We start from the raw sequence: 18,774 nt of genomic DNA on the forward strand, positions 1-18,774 counted from the left end.
AAGTTTATTTGATAATTTCATAGCAGAGAATTACATTTATTTGTGTCCCCTTAGTGTCAAACTACAAACAATGAATTTACTGTATACAGGTTACCATCATAAGTGGTGAAGTAATGGCAGCCATGAGCATTTGGGCTTACTGTAGACATTGACAACTTTGAAGAAATTTATCAAAACACCAAAGGTATACACTGTTTGACACTAAATTTGCATGCTAAAGTTACACAACCTACATGTTACATAAAAAGATGTAGGCATGTTTAAGTTCCATACTCTCAGAAATCAAAAGTGTTGAATTAAAGAAACAGGAAAGTATGTTACGTGCATGATCTGCCATATATGGCAAAACTCAATGTCCTCTTTCCTGCCGGCTTGCTTTCAATAGTTCACTAATTACAGTGGTAGAACTTACTTATCTGATGTAACTTTCTGCATACTCTCAATGAAGTTCACTGTGTGTGGAGTATACTTTGGGTTCTTAACAGTAACTTTAACAACAGCACTGTAAAATAAACAAACAAATATCAACAATGAATTAATAAAAAAAAACATTCCAAATGAATGAACATCGTAACTTTGAACATAAGATTTATAAAGCGCTTTCTTTGCCTTAATCGTTGAGGGGGAAAGGCCATCTAATATAAAAAGGGTTCTTGAATTTTCCTTCAAAAATAATATTTATACAGTGTTTTCTTTGTCTTAATCATCGAGGCGAAAAGCTCATGAAAAATAAAAAGGCTTTTTTTAATCAACTAGTGAATTTCCTAGTCAAAATGGATGTATATGCAAATAGGTCCACTATGTATGAGTGAATAACTTACTTCATGATTTCTTCTCTCAATACAGTCCCATAATGCCTCTGTAGCATACTGAACAGTAAGCGATACCAGGAGGTGGCTGGCCTACCCACTATTCCATATTCCAGGGACTTCCCAAGAAGATCAACACAACCCATCAAAGTAGCAGATGAGGTATCTAATGAGAACATTTTAAATACAAATGTTTGAGTGATATTCATAAAAGATGGTGACATTCATTAAATTCCCTAAGATCGAATTTAATTACATTTGAGTAATAAATTACTTCTTTTGCATTAATCTATACATAGAAAGGAAAATTATCTCCTGCCCATATACTAGCTCTATACTTTCCCTCCCTTCCCCAAACATTAAAGTTATAAACCTTATCACAGATATTTGTGTGACAACCCTAGTTTTCATTCACCTGAATAGGAAGCTTGTTTTAGAGGTACAGCATTTTGTCATCTAAATAACATTATGTGCCTATCAACAGGATCTATTACAATAAATTGTTTTCTTTGTACATCCTGATAATATGACTGCAGCTACTGCATGTAGTCTTTGCACTATTGCGCACTTGGGTAAAATCAAGACTCAAAACAGAGCACAGTAGCAAGGCTTACCATGTATAGTTGTGGGCACATAACATTGGCTAAGTAGATTGAGTTTGACAAGAGATGTATCTAAACCATCAAATATTGTAGGAAAGAAGTTTGTGTAGTGCTCAGTGAAGAGACATCCAGGGAGATGAGGTTTACAATGAGGAAAGATTGGCTAAGCAAGAAATAAAGTAAACATAAAAGCAAATTTCAGCCTTAAAGCAATAGAGTTAGCATAAATAAAAACAAAATCATTATAAAGATATTGCAAACATATTTTCTTACATTAATTTTTTTTAAACGAAGCAGTGATTTGTACCCCAGTTGAGCATTCGTGGAAGAGGTTTACAGTTTACAGGGATTTGCAAGAAGAGTACTCTTTTAAAAATGAGTGTGATCCTTAAAAGGACTGTAAGCCAGACAGAGTGGAATGTTGAGAAGCAGACAGGCTCTACTTTCAAATCTCTACTTTCTCGCCTTTCCATTTCGTCTCCATTTCTATCCACTTTTCTTATCTCAGTCCCTCCAGGACATTACAGTACGGTAAACCTCTTCCGCGATAATAATAATAATATAGGGTATTTATATTGCGCACATATCCACCTTGTTAGGTGCTCAAGGCGCTCCTATATTACTCGGCTAAGCTACGCGTTCACAGCGCACACAGCTTTTTAAGAAATTACTTCCTACCGGTACCCATTTACCTCACCTGGGTTGAGTGCAGCACACTGTGGATTAGTTTCTTAATGAAGGAAATTACGCCATGGCTGGGATTTGAACCCACGACCCTCTGTTTCAAAGTCCGAAGACTAATCCACTGGGCCACAACACTCCACAAACCACCATACTGATTGCTCATACCACCATGCAAACCTTCAAACATCACCAGTTGAGCATCTTACAAACATTGTACTAAATTAAACTCAATGCCAAACTTAAGACCGACTGCATCAATATTCTCAAAGAGAGGCCTGGCAATCAATACACTCATGAGATTGTGTTTCCTCATACAAATATTTAAAAAATAAGGGTAATTCAAAAGACTGATCAGACTCTTGTTTGGCTTTTCAGATGAGATCATGTTTAAAAAAACATACTGCTAAACTAAAATAATAGATCAAAAACACAAACAAAATAAAAGAAAGAAAATTCCTTCCCCATCCCTTCCAATAATATTTATAACAGAAAAACCCACTACAAATTTACAACATATCAACCCAAATTTGACAGAGTTATTTCTACCAACAGCAAACCTCTCTTGCTTAATACATACCTCTCTTTCTGGAAAGTGTTGTAACCACTGGTATGCAAGAAGTCGATGACCAGGAGACAGGGCAGGATGGTTGGTACAAGTAAGTAATTTACTCAATACAACACATTCCTCATCACCATTTAATATCTCAGTGGGAAATTTAGCCTAAAAAAACATTAAAAAATACAGCATAAACCTTTAAAAGTACTTTAACAAATGAATTCTGTAAAATTACAACATGAATATTATGTCTTCATTGTCTTGTCTACTTGCAAAATGTTAATGGAATACATTGATACTAATAAGGACATATTCAAGAAACATCCAAAAATACGAAGGAAGATTAAAAGCAACTAAAGAAATGTAATTATTTTGTGGCATGTTTAAAACCAAATTGACAATCGATATTTGCAATGAGTAAGTTGCAATATGGTTCTTTGGCAAAGCTATTTCACATTACATACAGTTCTATGAAAGTTTAAAAGAACCATACCTTGAGCAGTAGAACAAGATGAAATAGGATGATATCAGCTGATGATGCCCAGTTAGATACATGACCCTTGAAAATCTAGCGGTAAACGGACAAATTTTGAGTTCAACTTACAAATAAGCTATAGAAAACTATAAAACAATGAAATGGAAAAATTTTAAATCCCTCTCACTATTTCAAACTCTCTGACTTTGGGAAAACCCTGTAGTTAACTCAAGACAGCAATGAATGAAAAGCCATACGAAAACCAGATTTGGTTCATTGGTAACTGAATAGTTCATGATTGCTGATAAATTTTCAGATGACAAGATACACCATATCCACTCCCCCAATTCATATGATTCATACATCAGATAATTCATCTAGTGATAGAACATGGTCCTGTCTTACAGAGTTGTGATTGATTTGATCAACCTGAACTAGGTGGGAATCCATCATTATCCTAATTTTACTACCAAAATTTGCACTAAGTCCTTCTGTAAACAAAGAGGAGCACACCAAATAGCATACATCATATCTAGAAAAAATTTAAACAAACATTTTTAGATGTTGGCGTTGCTGGTTTTCCATAGTTGTGGTTGATCCAGATCAATTGCAACTCTTTTTAAGTCGGGGCCCAGAGATACATTACTTCATGTTGCTAATAGAAAAAACAAATATTTTATCTATCTCAGTAACCAAAAAATGTGCTAAATCTGTTCTTGGTGAAAAATAAGTTAACATATATATCTACTTATACTAGGATACCTGTCTTTTTACCCAAGTAGCACCCTACAAAATTAATTATGAAAAACATTGATGTTCTAATATAGTTTTCTCCAGAGAAGCATGTGCAGAATCTGGTAATCATTTTTTTTTTCTTCTCAGAAGCCACTTACCAAAGGATTGATACTAGGACTATGGACCAAACTTTGACCAACAAGAAGAGATGCTTGCATAGCTGATGACTGAGTCATAATAGGAAGATGATCAACAATATATGTTAGGGCCCTCTTTAGTTCACGGGTGTCCAGGTGCATTGGAAGCTGCCCAGGCTCTTTAGTGATTTTCTGCAAGGATGGAAAGATTTAATGTACTTTCCAATCAAATCACTTAAATTACAAGATGCATATTTTTTTCTAATTAAATCAGATTACAGTATTTGTAACAGAGATTTGATTAAAAATACTTTTGGTCGATAGAAAGCATTTTCTCAAAGGTTAAAGGAAACCCATTGGAATAGATAGAAAACAAATAAAACGTAACACAATCTCTTTGAAAGTTTCCAGTTAAATATTAACATACTTTTTGGTACAGAAAATATCATTAAACATGATACTTTATCATTTTGTCATCCATATGATATACAGTATATTAATTCAAAACAAAGAAAACTCTTTGAAAACGAATAAAACATTCACCTCTTTTAGTTGAAACATCTTGATGTCAAACTTTTCAGGCAAGTTCAATGGCTATTGAAGAAGAGAACAAGTTCAGAAAAATCAACATTTAAATTAAATGTTCTAACCTACATGAATTACTAGAATTATCTATGATTATCATCCAATTCTTCAAAAACAAGTAATTCACAAAAAATAAAAATCTCATACAATGTCAGTAAAACACTTTTTTAAATTTTAAGATGATTCTTTTTATACAATCCTTGGGGCAAATCCATAAAATATGTATGTCCAACCCCATATTTGTAGAACTTTCATGAAATATTCTGTCTCTGATTTCTGGTTCTTTTGCAGGCTTTAATGCTCTCAAATAACCATGACTTGGTCAGTTTATGAAGTGAAGTAAAACTGGGGGTCAGATGTACAAAAAGGTTGATTAGTTTACAGAGTTGTCCCATGCAAACTGCCCTAGAAAGTGCCAAATGGATTTCATTTTGTCTATAATCTTGTCTATAAGGAAGTACATGTATGAGTGTTTTAAAAATAAATTGTAAAACAAATGCATAAATCAGGATAATACAACAAATCTATGATTCCTAGACTATCAGGTTACATGTAATGTCATTATGAAAAAAAACAATTTGAGCATTTATTTGCATCCTACCTTCAATGGTTCCTTCCTTCTGCTCAGTAAATCACTCAAATCATTGACATTTAAGCTGCAGGAGGAAAAAGGCAGTATACTCATCATTCATATATATTTACAATTTAATATGCATAGTAGTATATGAATCACTTCTCCATTACATAAAGTACAACAGTTTGCCTCAGCTGAAATAGTCACTTTTTAATGAATGAATAACTCTCATCTCCATGCTGCTTGCCACTCGCCCTCCCTCAATATATACCTTTGAAAACTTTATTATATTTCTTTATCTATTTTATCCAATAACTGTAGAATTAAATAAGCACAAGGTAAATGCGAATATGAAATTACAAACATACATTTAATCAAATAATAGCTTTGCTACATATCTATATTCCTTTAATATTCAAACTCTGTGCCGATATATTGTAATGTCCCTAACTGACAGTAGATGCAATTTTGTTGTTGTTGCAATCACCTTTTTTGTAAAAATTCATAAATAAAAGTCTCATGTGAAATGCTCGATAATTATGCAATAGCAATGTAAATACTTTTGACACAAACCCTCCTTGATTTTCATCCTTATAACTATCTTTTGGGGCCTCCAGGCATCTACATGTTATGACAATTACCCACTTACTAATACCATCTGATAAATTACTCTCTTGGTAGGATATTGATAGGTGATGAAATATGCATAAAGGTAATACATATCTGGGGAGCTGTAAAATAAGGTCTCATTCTTGAGACTTTTTTGTTGAGCTATACTTGTACCTAAACATGTCAAGGTGAAATGAATCTGGTAACCAAAATAATGATTTTTAAAGGGAAAAAACAGCACATAGTAACAGCACATAGTAGCTTGTTGTGTTATCAAGTAAACCTTTGAGAAATCCTTCATCAGGTCTGGATATTAGTTATTTATTCTGTTCAAAACCAGACCCTTTTACTTTTTAAATTCTCTAAGTGAGCTCTCGAAAAAATCAAGAATGCACTGTTCCAAGTACATGCAATAGTCTCCCCATTAGCATCCAATGGTGTTTTACATTCAATTTTCAAATCATTTAAAAACAAAATCAAAACCATTTAACTTTCTATTTGATCCCCTATTAAACTACAATATCCAAATGGAGAACAGGATAGTTTTTCATTCTTTATCAAAGTGGTTCATGCATGGTAATAAAGAAAGGCTGCTAAAAAATGCCAAAATATACATTTGTACATAAATTAACAAGAAACGTATGGAATCTATAATCATGAAAATTATGGATTATTTTCATTGACAAATGGATAATAGCATTAGAAAGTCTGACTTTAATTACATTTGAAGCATTCAAAACTGGAATACTAAAAGAAATATGTCTTTCACATTGCCCACATGAATTTACAGAAATGAAAGGAGACTTGTAAAAAAATTATTTTCAATCAGCAAGAACCTTTTTGTTAATATTCAATCATCTTTAAAGCATTATTAATAAGATTTGATTATCATTTTCTTATTATAACACCAAACAGGCTCAAATTTTACCTATTAGGATCTTCAAGGAGTTGTTCAAGACCATTTTTCAATACCATCCCAAAAAGAGTCTGAAAAGAAAGGTTTGAAAAATCAAGTTGCTGTAGTGAATATTAAAGAAATTAAAGATGAACACCATTAGTGTGTGTAGCGATCTCAAAATGAGTTCAAACAGAATCCAATAAAATTACCACCCAAGAGTTTGTATTTATAGACAAAGAAAAGAGGTAAATGACACTTGTAGTCCAGGATAGAAGAGGCATAACCTTGTTTTTTTATATATACAATATTTTTTGATGGTTTCTTGTCAATTCGAGGGTGCTGATTACGAATCTGAATGATGCCACTCGTGTAACCTTGAGCATTTTCCGCAAATTGGCAAAATCCAATATGGCCGCCAAAATATGCAAATTACCCATGAAAATCATAAAATTGTCCGCACATTGGCTGTGAAATGCATGAAATAGTGTGGCAGGAGTGAAATACAATCTTAAAAAATAATTTTTGACAAAATATTTATCTTCCTGATATTCAAAATGGCCGCCATAGGCCATTGTTTACACTATCATGTACAATATGAATAGGGAAAACTAATTTTCACAAAAATGAGCACTAAACTGCAAAAATCGCGATGTATGAAGAAGTAATATATGGAAATCATCATTACTAATGAGATATATTATACAATTAATGCACATTTATGAGTGTGTTATGACGATGCAGCACACTCGAGGGTATTTACAATTATGCGAAAGCAAGAGGCGCTTGCGCCGAGTGCTTTTGCATAATATTGTGAATACCCGAGAGTTGCTCGCATCGTCACTAACATCACGAATCTTAAAATGTGCATTGTTTTATAACACGGGTCGGCAAAATGAATTTTTCATGGAAATCTTGTTCAAATCCCTCCAACTTGTGTACGATCGCACAGACGAAGAGATCACAAGACTGTCAATTATGACATCACAGGCGCGTATCTACTATGCGCGCCTAAGTAAGCGCATCAAAATCCTAGCCAGCCTCTTTTACTGAACGCGTATCAGTTTTTACGTGCTATTGCACAGTGCTGCACGAAAAATGCACGACTGGAAGGTTGCGCATAATTAAAGCATGAACACGTGACTTGAATACGCACTCACCATTGGCTACATCCTTGAACCCGTTTTATAATACTTATTATGTCAAATATGGGAAAATTGCAGTATTTTGATATCTAAAATAGCCGCCACTGGCCCAAACAGTATTGCGTACAATGGCAATGGGGGCCAAAAAATTCTCAATAGTGATCACTAAAATGCTTATTATGAAGATTATACAGTTGGAATACTGACTATAAACATAATTATTAACGGAATATATTACTAATATGCCATGTATGTGGTGAATGTTGTATTCTGATATTCAAAATGGCTGCCAAAGGCCCTAAAAGTATTATACAGAAATGAGAAATGGGAGAAAAGAAATCACAAGAGTGAGCGCTAAAATGCATATATATGTGATAAATTAATTGGATACTGTCTAAAAACTTATTTTCTTACGAAATATATCATTCAGGTTTTAAGTTTGTGTTAAATATTGTATTTCGACTTTCAAAATGGCCGCCATCGACATTAACCGTATTATGTACAATGCAAGGTGGGAATCCAATATTCACAGGAGTAAGTACCATAAATGCACGTAATAGTGATCTATGAGTAAAATATTGTCTGAAAGCATAATTTGTATTAAGATATATCATTTATTCTGCCAGTTAGGTGATAAATACGGTTATTTTTAAGTTAAAATGGCCGCTACAGTCCCTTACAGTATTATACACAATATGAATGGGAACAAATCATTTGAACAGAATTTGGCTTTGCTTGGTCAAATGGTGATGTATGAGTGGAATGTTGTCTGAAAACATGATTTATAACAAAATATATCATATCTTATGTAATTTAGGTGATAAATACTGTATTTCAACATTCAAAATGGCTGCCGTATGCCCTTTTTGTGAACATGATTTGTCTCCACCCAAAATGTATATTATACGATAAGTGCCTATGGTGGCCATTTTCAATTTAAAAATGCAGCATTTATCACCTTAATTACACAACATTATGATATCTCTAGTTAGAAACCATGGTTTTAGACAATTATTCACCTTTACATGTACATCACAATTCACAATTATATGCAATATTTAGAGTCAAGCAAAGCCAAATTCTGTCAAAATTATATGTCCCATGCTACAATGTACACAATACTTTTAGGACCTATGGCAGCCATTTTGGATTTCAAAGTACACCATTTATTACCTACACCATGTCCACGACCAATATGTGATGTATTTAGTTAGAAATAATGTTTAAGACAATATATTTACCCATACATGACAGTTATATGCATTTTATGATTCTCACTCTTGTGAAAATTAGTTTCCCTATTCACATGTTATTTAGTTAGGGCTTGTAGAGGTTATTTTGAATGTCAAAATACAGTATTTATCACCTATATGAAAGAAGAAATGCGATGATTAAAAAAAATGTTTCCAAACAACGTTTTACTCATACAACAGGATTATATGTATGTCATCCAAATTCGTACAAAATTATATGTCCCAATTCACATTGTAGATAATACTGTTAGGGCCTATAGGGGCCATTTTTAATTTCATAATACAGTATTTATCTCATGTATGACAAAAGAAATGATATGTCTTGCTATAAAACATGTTGTCAGACAATATTATACTCGTAGATCACAATTACATGCATTTTATGTTTCCTACTCGTGTTAAAATTAGTTTCTCTATTCGCATTGTACATGATGAATATAGGGGCTATGGCGGCCATTTTGAATTTCAAAATACAGCATTTACCACATAAATGGCATATTTACAACTATGTTTTTAGTCAGTATTTCAATCGTTTATCTTAATAATATGCATTTTAATGCTCAATCTTCTCATTTTTTGGCCCCGGCCATTGCCATTGTACATAATACTCTTTGGGCCAGTGGCGGCTATTTTAGATATCGAAATACAGCAATGTTCCCATATTTGACATAATAAGTAATATATCTCATTAGTAATGATGATTTGCATATATTACTTCGTTCATACATCGCGATTTTTGCAGTTTAGTGCTCATTTTTGTGAAAAATAGTTTTCCCTATTCATATTGTACATGATAGTGTATACAATGGCCTATGGCGGCCATTTTGAATTTCAGGAAGATAAATATTTTGTCAAAAATTATTTTTTAAGATTGTATTTCACTCCTGCCACAAAATTTCATGCATTTCACAGCCAATGTGCGGACAATTTTATGAATTTCATGGGTAATTTGCATATTTTGGCGGCCATATTGGATTTTGCCAATTTGCGGAAAATGCTCAAGGTTACACGAGTGGCATCATTCAGATTCGTAATCAGCACCCTCGAATTGACAAGAAACCATCAAAAAATATTGTATGTATAAAAAACAAGGTTTGGTCAATTTCCTATGGGGCCTATCCTGGACTATTGGGTAAAATGTGTGATTGCTGAAAAAATTAGCAAAATAATCACAGAATTCCATCAAATGTCAGGTATTTTTCCAAGCAATATCAACACACTATCCCACATATGCTTTCCTTTAATTCAAGCTACGGTATCCATACTGCACCATTTATACTCATTATTATTGTTATCAGGCGCATACGCAAGGGGGGGGGTTTAGGGGGTTCAAACCCCCCCCCCCCTTTTCGTTTCCTTTTTTTTCCCTTTTTTTTTTTTTTGCTTGTCTCCCCAGAGGTCGGTCTGGTAGACACACGGTACCCCTACATAATAATGTATGACGCAAGAAATTGTAAGGACAAAAAGAGGGCGGATTCCCCCCCCCCCCCGCTCAGCGGTGACCTTTTTCCGGAAAAACATGTAACATGTGTCGGAGCTATATGCTACAGCTAGAAATTTACGCGCGTCGCTAGCTATGCATGCGCGACTACATGTGGTCCACCCCGGCCTGGCGCGGGAAAACTGTATGGGAACAATAAAAAGAGTTTACAGCTTTCTTAATACTGCCAAGCGTCAAGCTGTACTGAAAAAAAGTGTAGAAACAATGAAAGCAGGGTCTCCTAAACAACGTGTGGAGAAACTTAAACAACTGTGCCACACAAGATGGATAGCCAGACATGATTTGGTACTAACATTTTTAGAGTTGCTTCTTCCAGTAGCAGATTCACTGGAGTCTATTTCAGAGTGGGAAGACAGAGTCTCCGCTACAAATGCTTCCCAACTTCTTTGCGCTATTAGGCATTCAGAGTTTATAATATCACTTCACTTAACTGCAGAAGTCTTTTCAAAGAGCCTGCCCCTTTGCAGAGACTTACAGAAAGAAGCGACTGATCTTGCTGCTGCGATGTCATCCGCACAAATACTAGTACAAGCTCTAGTGGAGATGTGAAGCAAAGCAGACATAGACTTTAACGACATATTTCTACGGGCTACCAAGACATGTGATGCCATCGGAGTGACTATCAATCTTCCGAGACTTGCAGGAAGACAAGCACAACGATGTAACATACAAACAAACTCACCAGAAGAGTTCTTCCGAATTGCTGTCTTCCTACCATTTGTGGACCATTTCCTAAGCGAACTAAATAGCAGGTTCTTAAGTCACAAGACCCTCCTTACAAGCTTCATGTGCTTGTTGCCGTAAACCCAAAAATGCACTGGAAGCACTCATTCGATGTGATCCCATTGACTTGCCCTCTATACATACCCTGCTCAAACTTCTTGCAACCCTCTGTCTCAACAAGCTCCAGTGAAAGGTATGCTTTTCATTTTAATTCAATAATTCTTAATTTATATCATATGTCTGTCTTTAATATGAAGGGATAGGCCATAGGGTATCTTTTGTGAGCACAAGTTACGTTTATCAGAAAAAGAGAGCTTGCATTTCCCAGGTATCAAATAACGGGAATTTAACTGTGCCACCAGCCTTTTGCTTTTGTCCCACGGCACTGTATAAAAGATGCACATTTGTAAAGAGTGTCATAACCGTTAAAAAAAAATGAAAAAAAGAAATGATTTATTTCGAGTTTTTACTTTGGAATAGTCATGATTTCATCTTTTGACATGGTTTGTAGGTTTGATGAGTTTTTTGGATTTCAAATAATTGGTCTGAATTGCTACGATGTAATTGAACATCATGGTCTTCATTCTTCAAAAAGAAAACAATAACATACTCGCAATTTTAAACATTCTGCTCTTTAAGATATTCTGACTGTCGATTGACATTTGTTTTTAAATAAAAGCTAATACTTTTCGGTTTGCGTGCTCATGATATAAAAACATGGAACGAGAAAGTTACATGATAAACATTGAACTATTAATGTAAGCAGTATTATGCCTATGCAGTTAAAGTGAATGAATGCACATTTCTTTTATTTTTTCTTTTGCAGATCGTTTTCAACAATGAAAAGAATAAAAACATATCTCAGGAATACTATGGGTCAAGATCGCCTTAACGGCTTAGCATTGCTTAACATCCATCGTTAGATCTCCATCAATACCGATGAGATATTAAGTCGGCTTGCCGAAGAGGCACCAAGACAAATTAACTTGAGAATCTAGAGTAAGTATTTCATATTCATTGTTTTCATTAATTTGTTTGCATACATTTTTTGTTTTGCGTGCTTGTCTCACCGGAGGTCAGTCTGGTCAAGGAGTTATCTGGCAAGCGCCTGATAACTCCTTGGTCTGGTTACGGACAGTTCCCCAACCCAATAATGCATATGACAGCAATAATGAACAGAATCTCATGTTTCCGACGAAAAACACAGAAAAAATTTCCGCTCGCTTCGCTCGCTCCATTTTATTATATCTTTTATTTCCGCATGTCGCCGACATGATCACGGTATCGCCATTAACAAGGCCATACATGATTATCATGATGTATACTTATGAATACAAGTGAACCAAGACAAAGACATACGTTTTCTTACAAAATATGTTTTACCAATATGAAAACCAAAATGACAGAAAACGCTAAAATGTCAGTTAGCTCGCTCCGCTCGCTCGTAATAATTTATGAAATTCCATAAGTATCTAGTCTCCTGTTCAAGGCCGTATTATGAGTGTTACGAATAGAAGGACATGTAGCATCGACTAATACTTGATTTACTAACAAACTATTGACAAGAAATGTATGTTTTGACGGGAAAACGCGAAAATTTCGGCTCGCTCACTCCGCTCGCTCGTAATCATTTATGAAATTTCTTAAGTTTCTAGTCTCTTGATCAAGGCCATATCATGAGACTTACGAGCAGAAGTCATCAACTAATATGTAATCATTACCAACAAGCTATTGAGAAGAATTGTATGTTTTGACAGAAAAACTCAAAAATTTCGGTTCGCTCGTAATTATTCATGACATTTCTCAAGTTTCTAGTGTTCTGATCAAGGCCATATCATGAGTGCTACGATCCTAAGGACATGTAGCATCGACTATGATGCCAACAAACTATTGACAAAAAGGTTATGTTTTCAACGCAAAAACAAGAACATTTTTGCTCGCTCGCGGGTCATGACCGCACTGTTACATACCCCATCCCCACTTAAATGTTATTGTCTTATTTGCAGCGCTGAAAAAAAAAAGAAAAATAAAATCATCACCTCCCCCCGCTCATCACTTTTTAGAGACTGGGCGGGAGATTTAAAAAAAACAACAAGTGGAATGCCTCTGGCCGTCTCACCTGCATCACGCGGTTCAATATAGCAGCAGTGCTGACTTTGAATACTACTCTAACTCGCACAAGGTGTTCAGTGATACATGGTTACTCTTATGTCCACTTTTTATGAACTAGACCAATAAACTTACAGAGATATGATGGTTATTCAACAAAAAACCCCAACATGGCCAAAGTTCATTGACCTTACATGACCTTTGACCTTGATAATGTGACCTGAAACTCGAACAGGATATTCAGTGATCCTTGTTTACTCTTATGTCTAAGTTTCAAAAGTCAGATCAATAAACTTGCAAAGTTATGATGGTAATTCAACAGATACACCCAATTCGGCCAAAGTTCATTGACCTTTGACCTTGGTCATGTGACCTGAAAGGCGCACAGGATGTTCAGTGATACTTGATTACCCTAATGTCCAAGTTTAATGAACTAGACCAATAAACTTTCAGAGTTATGATGGTAATTCAACAGATACCCCCGATTCGGCCAAAGTTCATTGACCCTAAATGACCTTTGACCTTAATCATGAGACCTGAAACTTGCACAAAATGTTCAGTGATGCTTGATTACTATTATGTCCAAGTTTCATGAATCAGATCCATAAACGTTCAAGGTTATGATGGGAATTCAACAGATATCCCCAATTCGGCCAAAGTTCATTGACCCTAAATGACTTTTGACCTTGGTCATGTGACATGAAACTCATGCAGGATGTTCAGTGATACTTGATTAACCTTATGTCCAAGTTTCATGAACTAGGTCTATATATTTTCTAAGTTATGATGACATTTCAAAAACTTAACCTCAGGTTAAGGTTTCGATGTTGATTCCTCCAACATGGTCTAAGTTCATTGACCCTAAATGACCTTTGACCTTGGTCATGTGACATGAAACTCTAATAGGATGTTCAGTAATACTTGATTAACCTTATGGCCAAGTTTTATTAACTAGGTCCATATACTTTCTAAGTTATGACATCATTTCAAAAACTTAACCTCAGGTTAAGATTTGATGTTGACGCCGCCGCCGTCGCCGTCGCCGTCGGAAAAGCGGCGCCTATAGTCTCACTTTGCTTCGCAGGTGAGACAAAAAATCAGTTCGAAAACCCCCCCTTTCAAAAATCCTGCGTACGCACCTGATTGTTATATAGATGTTATCCAAGAACTGTTGCATTTTTATTAGCTTATCTAATTTGAAGTTAGGGGACAAAACTGATTATTATAAGTGTTGATTTTAATTGTACAAAAATGCAAAATTGCAAAATCAGCAAGTAAAGGGTTAATGGTCGTCAGAATTATGGTTCTGAGCAAAGATTTCAAGATTTTACAAAGATACGTTTACATTAATATACCAGATCTAGATATATGATAATATGGTGAAATTAACCTTGTTTTGAATACTTTCTCATGAAATAATTGTTAGCTGCAACTACTTTCTCTTACCTTTAATTCATTCCATTTATCAACAATTCATGGGTCTATGTAACTATACATTGATTTGTTGGTACTGTAACTTAAAGAAAAATGAGTTAATGTCCTTAAATAGTTTTAATGTAATTTATTATCAAATTTTTCACATCTTTTGTTGAGTTGATAATAAATTGGGTTCTAATATACTGCGATTTGTCAGATATGATATTCCTTGTCCTCCACAATTACCTCATCTACATGTAATTGACATAAAATTTAGACCTCATCTTTACATCATATTTTGGCATGAAAATTGGATTCTTCAGTAGAAGATAAAAATAATAAAAACATCTTTATTTGATTGAAGATACTGGTAAATATTTTATTAGGTCACTTACGCCTATTTTAGACTTTCTGTTTTTCATAAAGCATTCTCAGCTTCTGTAATCGTATGATTCATTTCGGAAAACAACCTCATTTTACATTTGGCCCTATCAATAGAGACAGAACTCCTAATCTGATACAAAATTATATGAAAAGAAAAAGTTATACAAAAATCTGCATACCTGTATATACTATGACAATTATCATTCCATCTTTTTTTCAGTTATAATGAACATTTTCAAAATCCAGAAATTCTAATAAAATCTCCATTCACTTCTAACATAAACATTAATAAGAAAAGAAATCCCAACATACACTACATGGATACAAACACACACACACACACACACACACAAATCTGATCAAATAATTTACCATCCTGAATGGGTTGACAATAGATAAATGAGATCAGTTAGAAATGAATCTATAAACACTAACCATGTAGCTTTGACAGATACATGAATTCTCAAGTTGGCACATGGCATAAAAATGATCCACTTTTCTGGAAAGTAAACCCTGTAAAAAAAAAGAGAAAACAATAGATACGTGTAGATGCATTTTTCATCAACATTACATCTAAATGAATCAGACTTTTAAAGGTCAAGTCCACCTCAGAAAAATGTTGATTTGAATCAATAGAGAAAAATCAGTCAAGCACAATGCTGAAAATTTCATCAAAATCGAATGTAAAATAAGAAAGTTAGGACATCTCAAAGTTTCACTTATTTCTAACAAATAGTTATGTGAACGAGCCAGTTACATCCAAATGAGAGAGTCAATGATGTCACTCACTCACTATTCCTTTTGTTTATTATTATTCGAATTATACAATATTTCAATTTTTACGAATTTGACAATTACGACCTCCTTGCCTGAAGCACAAAATGTTAAAATAATGGAATTCCACGTGTTCAGGGAAGAATGAAACTTCATTTCACATGATAATGATGAGAAAATAAAAATGTTTCATATTTCATATAATAAAATACAAAAGAAATAGTGAGTGAGTGATGTTATCAGTTCCTCATTTGCATACCGACCGAGATGTGCATATAACTGTTTTGTGAAAAGAAGCGAAACTTTAAAATGCCATAACTTTCTTATTTTACATCCAATTTTGATGAAATTTTCAGTGTTATGCTTGTTGAATTTTTCTCTTTTTATTAAAATCAAGTTTTTGTTGGGGTGGACTAGTCCTTTAAAAAGTGATTAAAAGGTGGGTGTTCAGTCTGAATCCTTACCATCTTTGACAGACAATTTTTACCTTTATTTTTGTTAAGATCTTTCTTACAGGGCAAAGCAAATTCTTACCAAGTGAGAATATTCACTGAATAATGTTTCCTTGCACGGATACATAATTGATGTACATAGGATAATAATTGTATCTTTTTGACAAACTAAACATCTTCTATGATGGATTTTTCAAAGTGCATCAATATCAAACAGCTAACAAATATATAATCAGGATTGAATACTCTGGTAAAATCAAAACCTACAGTTCATTCAAAATCTACTTGCATATATCAAAAAGTTCAGTTAACATCATCCCTGAGACACATTAATTAAACAGTATGCACACATAATTACCCTTACCGGATGTATTGTTTCAATTTCCTTGAGGCACTCACAAGCAATGCCGCGAAGAACCCTATCCTTGGTACCATTAACCTTAGAAACAACATCTAGGAGAATATCAACAACTTGGAGAAAGTTCCTTGAATGTTCCTCCTAGTAAAAGAGCACAGATTGAGCAAGACCTAGTAACTCAATATCAAAATCACAATTAATACTTAATGTACAAAGATATACTTTTATTAAAAAATCAGTACACAGCATTTTTAGTTGAATCGAATGGACATAATTATTCACTATCTATTTTCAGTGAAGGGGTTATTCTTTAAAAACAAATCATATTTCAACATATTCCATGTAGTAAACAAATTTCATTTTAATTTTTATTAATCTGTAAATTCCAACTTCATATTGTCTTAATTTTGATAAACAAAACAAAACAATTTTATGTTGAAATTCAACCAGTTAAACGTTCAAATCAATGAAATAATCTTTATTCAAAATCAAATAAGTCTCGAAAAAACCTCCCTGCTGAGGATACCAAGCCTGAAAGAATAATATGCAATATAACTTTTTGTTTCACTATTTTCCTGGAGTCAATTTTCCACTCTGCATTACACAAATTAAATTTATAGCAAATAAGCATAAGTGCAATGGTGCAAGATTTAGCATAAGGTAAAAGAAAGATGCTCTAGCATTTTTTTTTGTTTCACCGAATGCGAAGTTTTCCAACAATGCACGAATAAGAATATTCACTATTTGTGTTGTACAACACCTCGGACGTTAGCGAAATTATGTACAATAATTGATTTTTTCCCCTATGTTTATCCATGAAAATGAGATAGAGTTATTGAAAGCAAAAAGCAAAATCCTACCAACGTGCATCGAATCTGCAGCAGCAATGCGTATTTAGCCAGTAAGCCCTACACGTACTATTGCACTTGCATTTACAAAGCGCAAAGCATTGAATCCTTATTCTGATAGCGACATTACCTTGTTACTGGCTGTGCAAAGGTATATATTGGATGGTACGTTTGCAACGGTACAGATGTTTGATAGTCAGCCCCCCCCCCATTTACTTGCGTACAACACGCTAAAAGTAGGCATTGTACAATATGCTTTGTTAATAACGTCCCTTTGGTATAAAATAGCAAGACTGTACTTAATCACTTTTAATGGCTACCCACTATGTAAGATATCCATTCTTACTCACCAGTTGATTGCAATCCAGCATGATTGTTGTTATAGCAACAAGAAGCTGACCCTTGAAGAGCACTGATGTATCATGATGAAGCTGTTGATAGATATTGGTCAGTGATCCTACTACTTGTTCCACACTAAGCAACAACAAAAAAAGAAATTACTTCAAAGTTTAGCTGTGCGTAAGATTTAATGAGATTTCTAAATTGTGTAGAAGTTTGAAATCACCACAATACAGTATGTAGTGTGCTCTATAAGAACGTATATTGAAAATAAATCAGGTAAAAAAAGTTCAAAGTAGAAGCATTTTGAAATAATTCATGACAGACAACAAAGAAAAGACACCACATCTTACGCTAATCTGATCATTAAAACCCCCAGCTGGATAAGCAAAAAAATTGTTAAATGTCATGGTCATGAGATGGCATTATAGTAGAAACTGGCTCAAAGTGATCAGGAACATTGAAAAATTAAGATTTAAGAATCATCAGAATTATCAAAAATCAACTCCTCTTTGGTTCAAGAAATTGTATGCACAGCACATTGGTAAAAAAATGTATGTGACTACGTACATGTACAAATTGTTCTGCAATTTTTAACAATGTATGGGTATCTCAGCTCAGAAAGAACCCTTTTCAGTGGACTTTTGTCTGTCATGTTCTTCTTTAACATCTTTTTTTAAGAAAGCTATTTTTCCAAAAAATGAATTCTTCAATTTCCATTTGACATCTGTGAGATACAGAATTAAAATTTACAGGCATCAAATGTATTGTCTGTAATCCAACAGAACTGTTTAAAAGCTCTGTTTATTGA

General features: G+C 34.0%; 1 protein-coding gene across 2 annotated transcripts in view; it reads right to left on the minus strand.

The window, feature by feature from the left end:
- LOC121410508 (AP-5 complex subunit beta-1-like) overlaps positions 1–18,774 on the minus strand; it is a 59,115-nt gene that overhangs the window by 30,236 nt on the left and 10,105 nt on the right. For both annotated transcript variants that reach the window (XM_041602654.1, XM_041602653.1), the window contains exons 3-14: positions 17,975–18,098; positions 16,783–16,917; positions 15,628–15,705; positions 6,695–6,753; positions 5,185–5,239; positions 4,542–4,592; positions 4,020–4,190; positions 3,145–3,219; positions 2,673–2,816; positions 1,424–1,574; positions 822–975; positions 413–502 (exon numbers count right to left, since the gene is read on the minus strand). In XM_041602654.1, the coding sequence (XP_041458588.1) occupies positions 413–502; positions 822–975; positions 1,424–1,574; positions 2,673–2,816; positions 3,145–3,219; positions 4,020–4,190; positions 4,542–4,592; positions 5,185–5,239; positions 6,695–6,753; positions 15,628–15,705; positions 16,783–16,917; positions 17,975–18,098 (1,287 nt within the window). The remainder of the gene's footprint in view (positions 1–412; positions 503–821; positions 976–1,423; positions 1,575–2,672; positions 2,817–3,144; positions 3,220–4,019; positions 4,191–4,541; positions 4,593–5,184; positions 5,240–6,694; positions 6,754–15,627; positions 15,706–16,782; positions 16,918–17,974; positions 18,099–18,774) is intronic.

The sequence above is a fragment of the Lytechinus variegatus genome, chromosome 3 (assembly GCF_018143015.1).
Source record: "Lytechinus variegatus isolate NC3 chromosome 3, Lvar_3.0, whole genome shotgun sequence".
Classification (NCBI taxonomy): Eukaryota; Metazoa; Echinodermata; class Echinoidea; order Temnopleuroida; family Toxopneustidae; genus Lytechinus; species Lytechinus variegatus.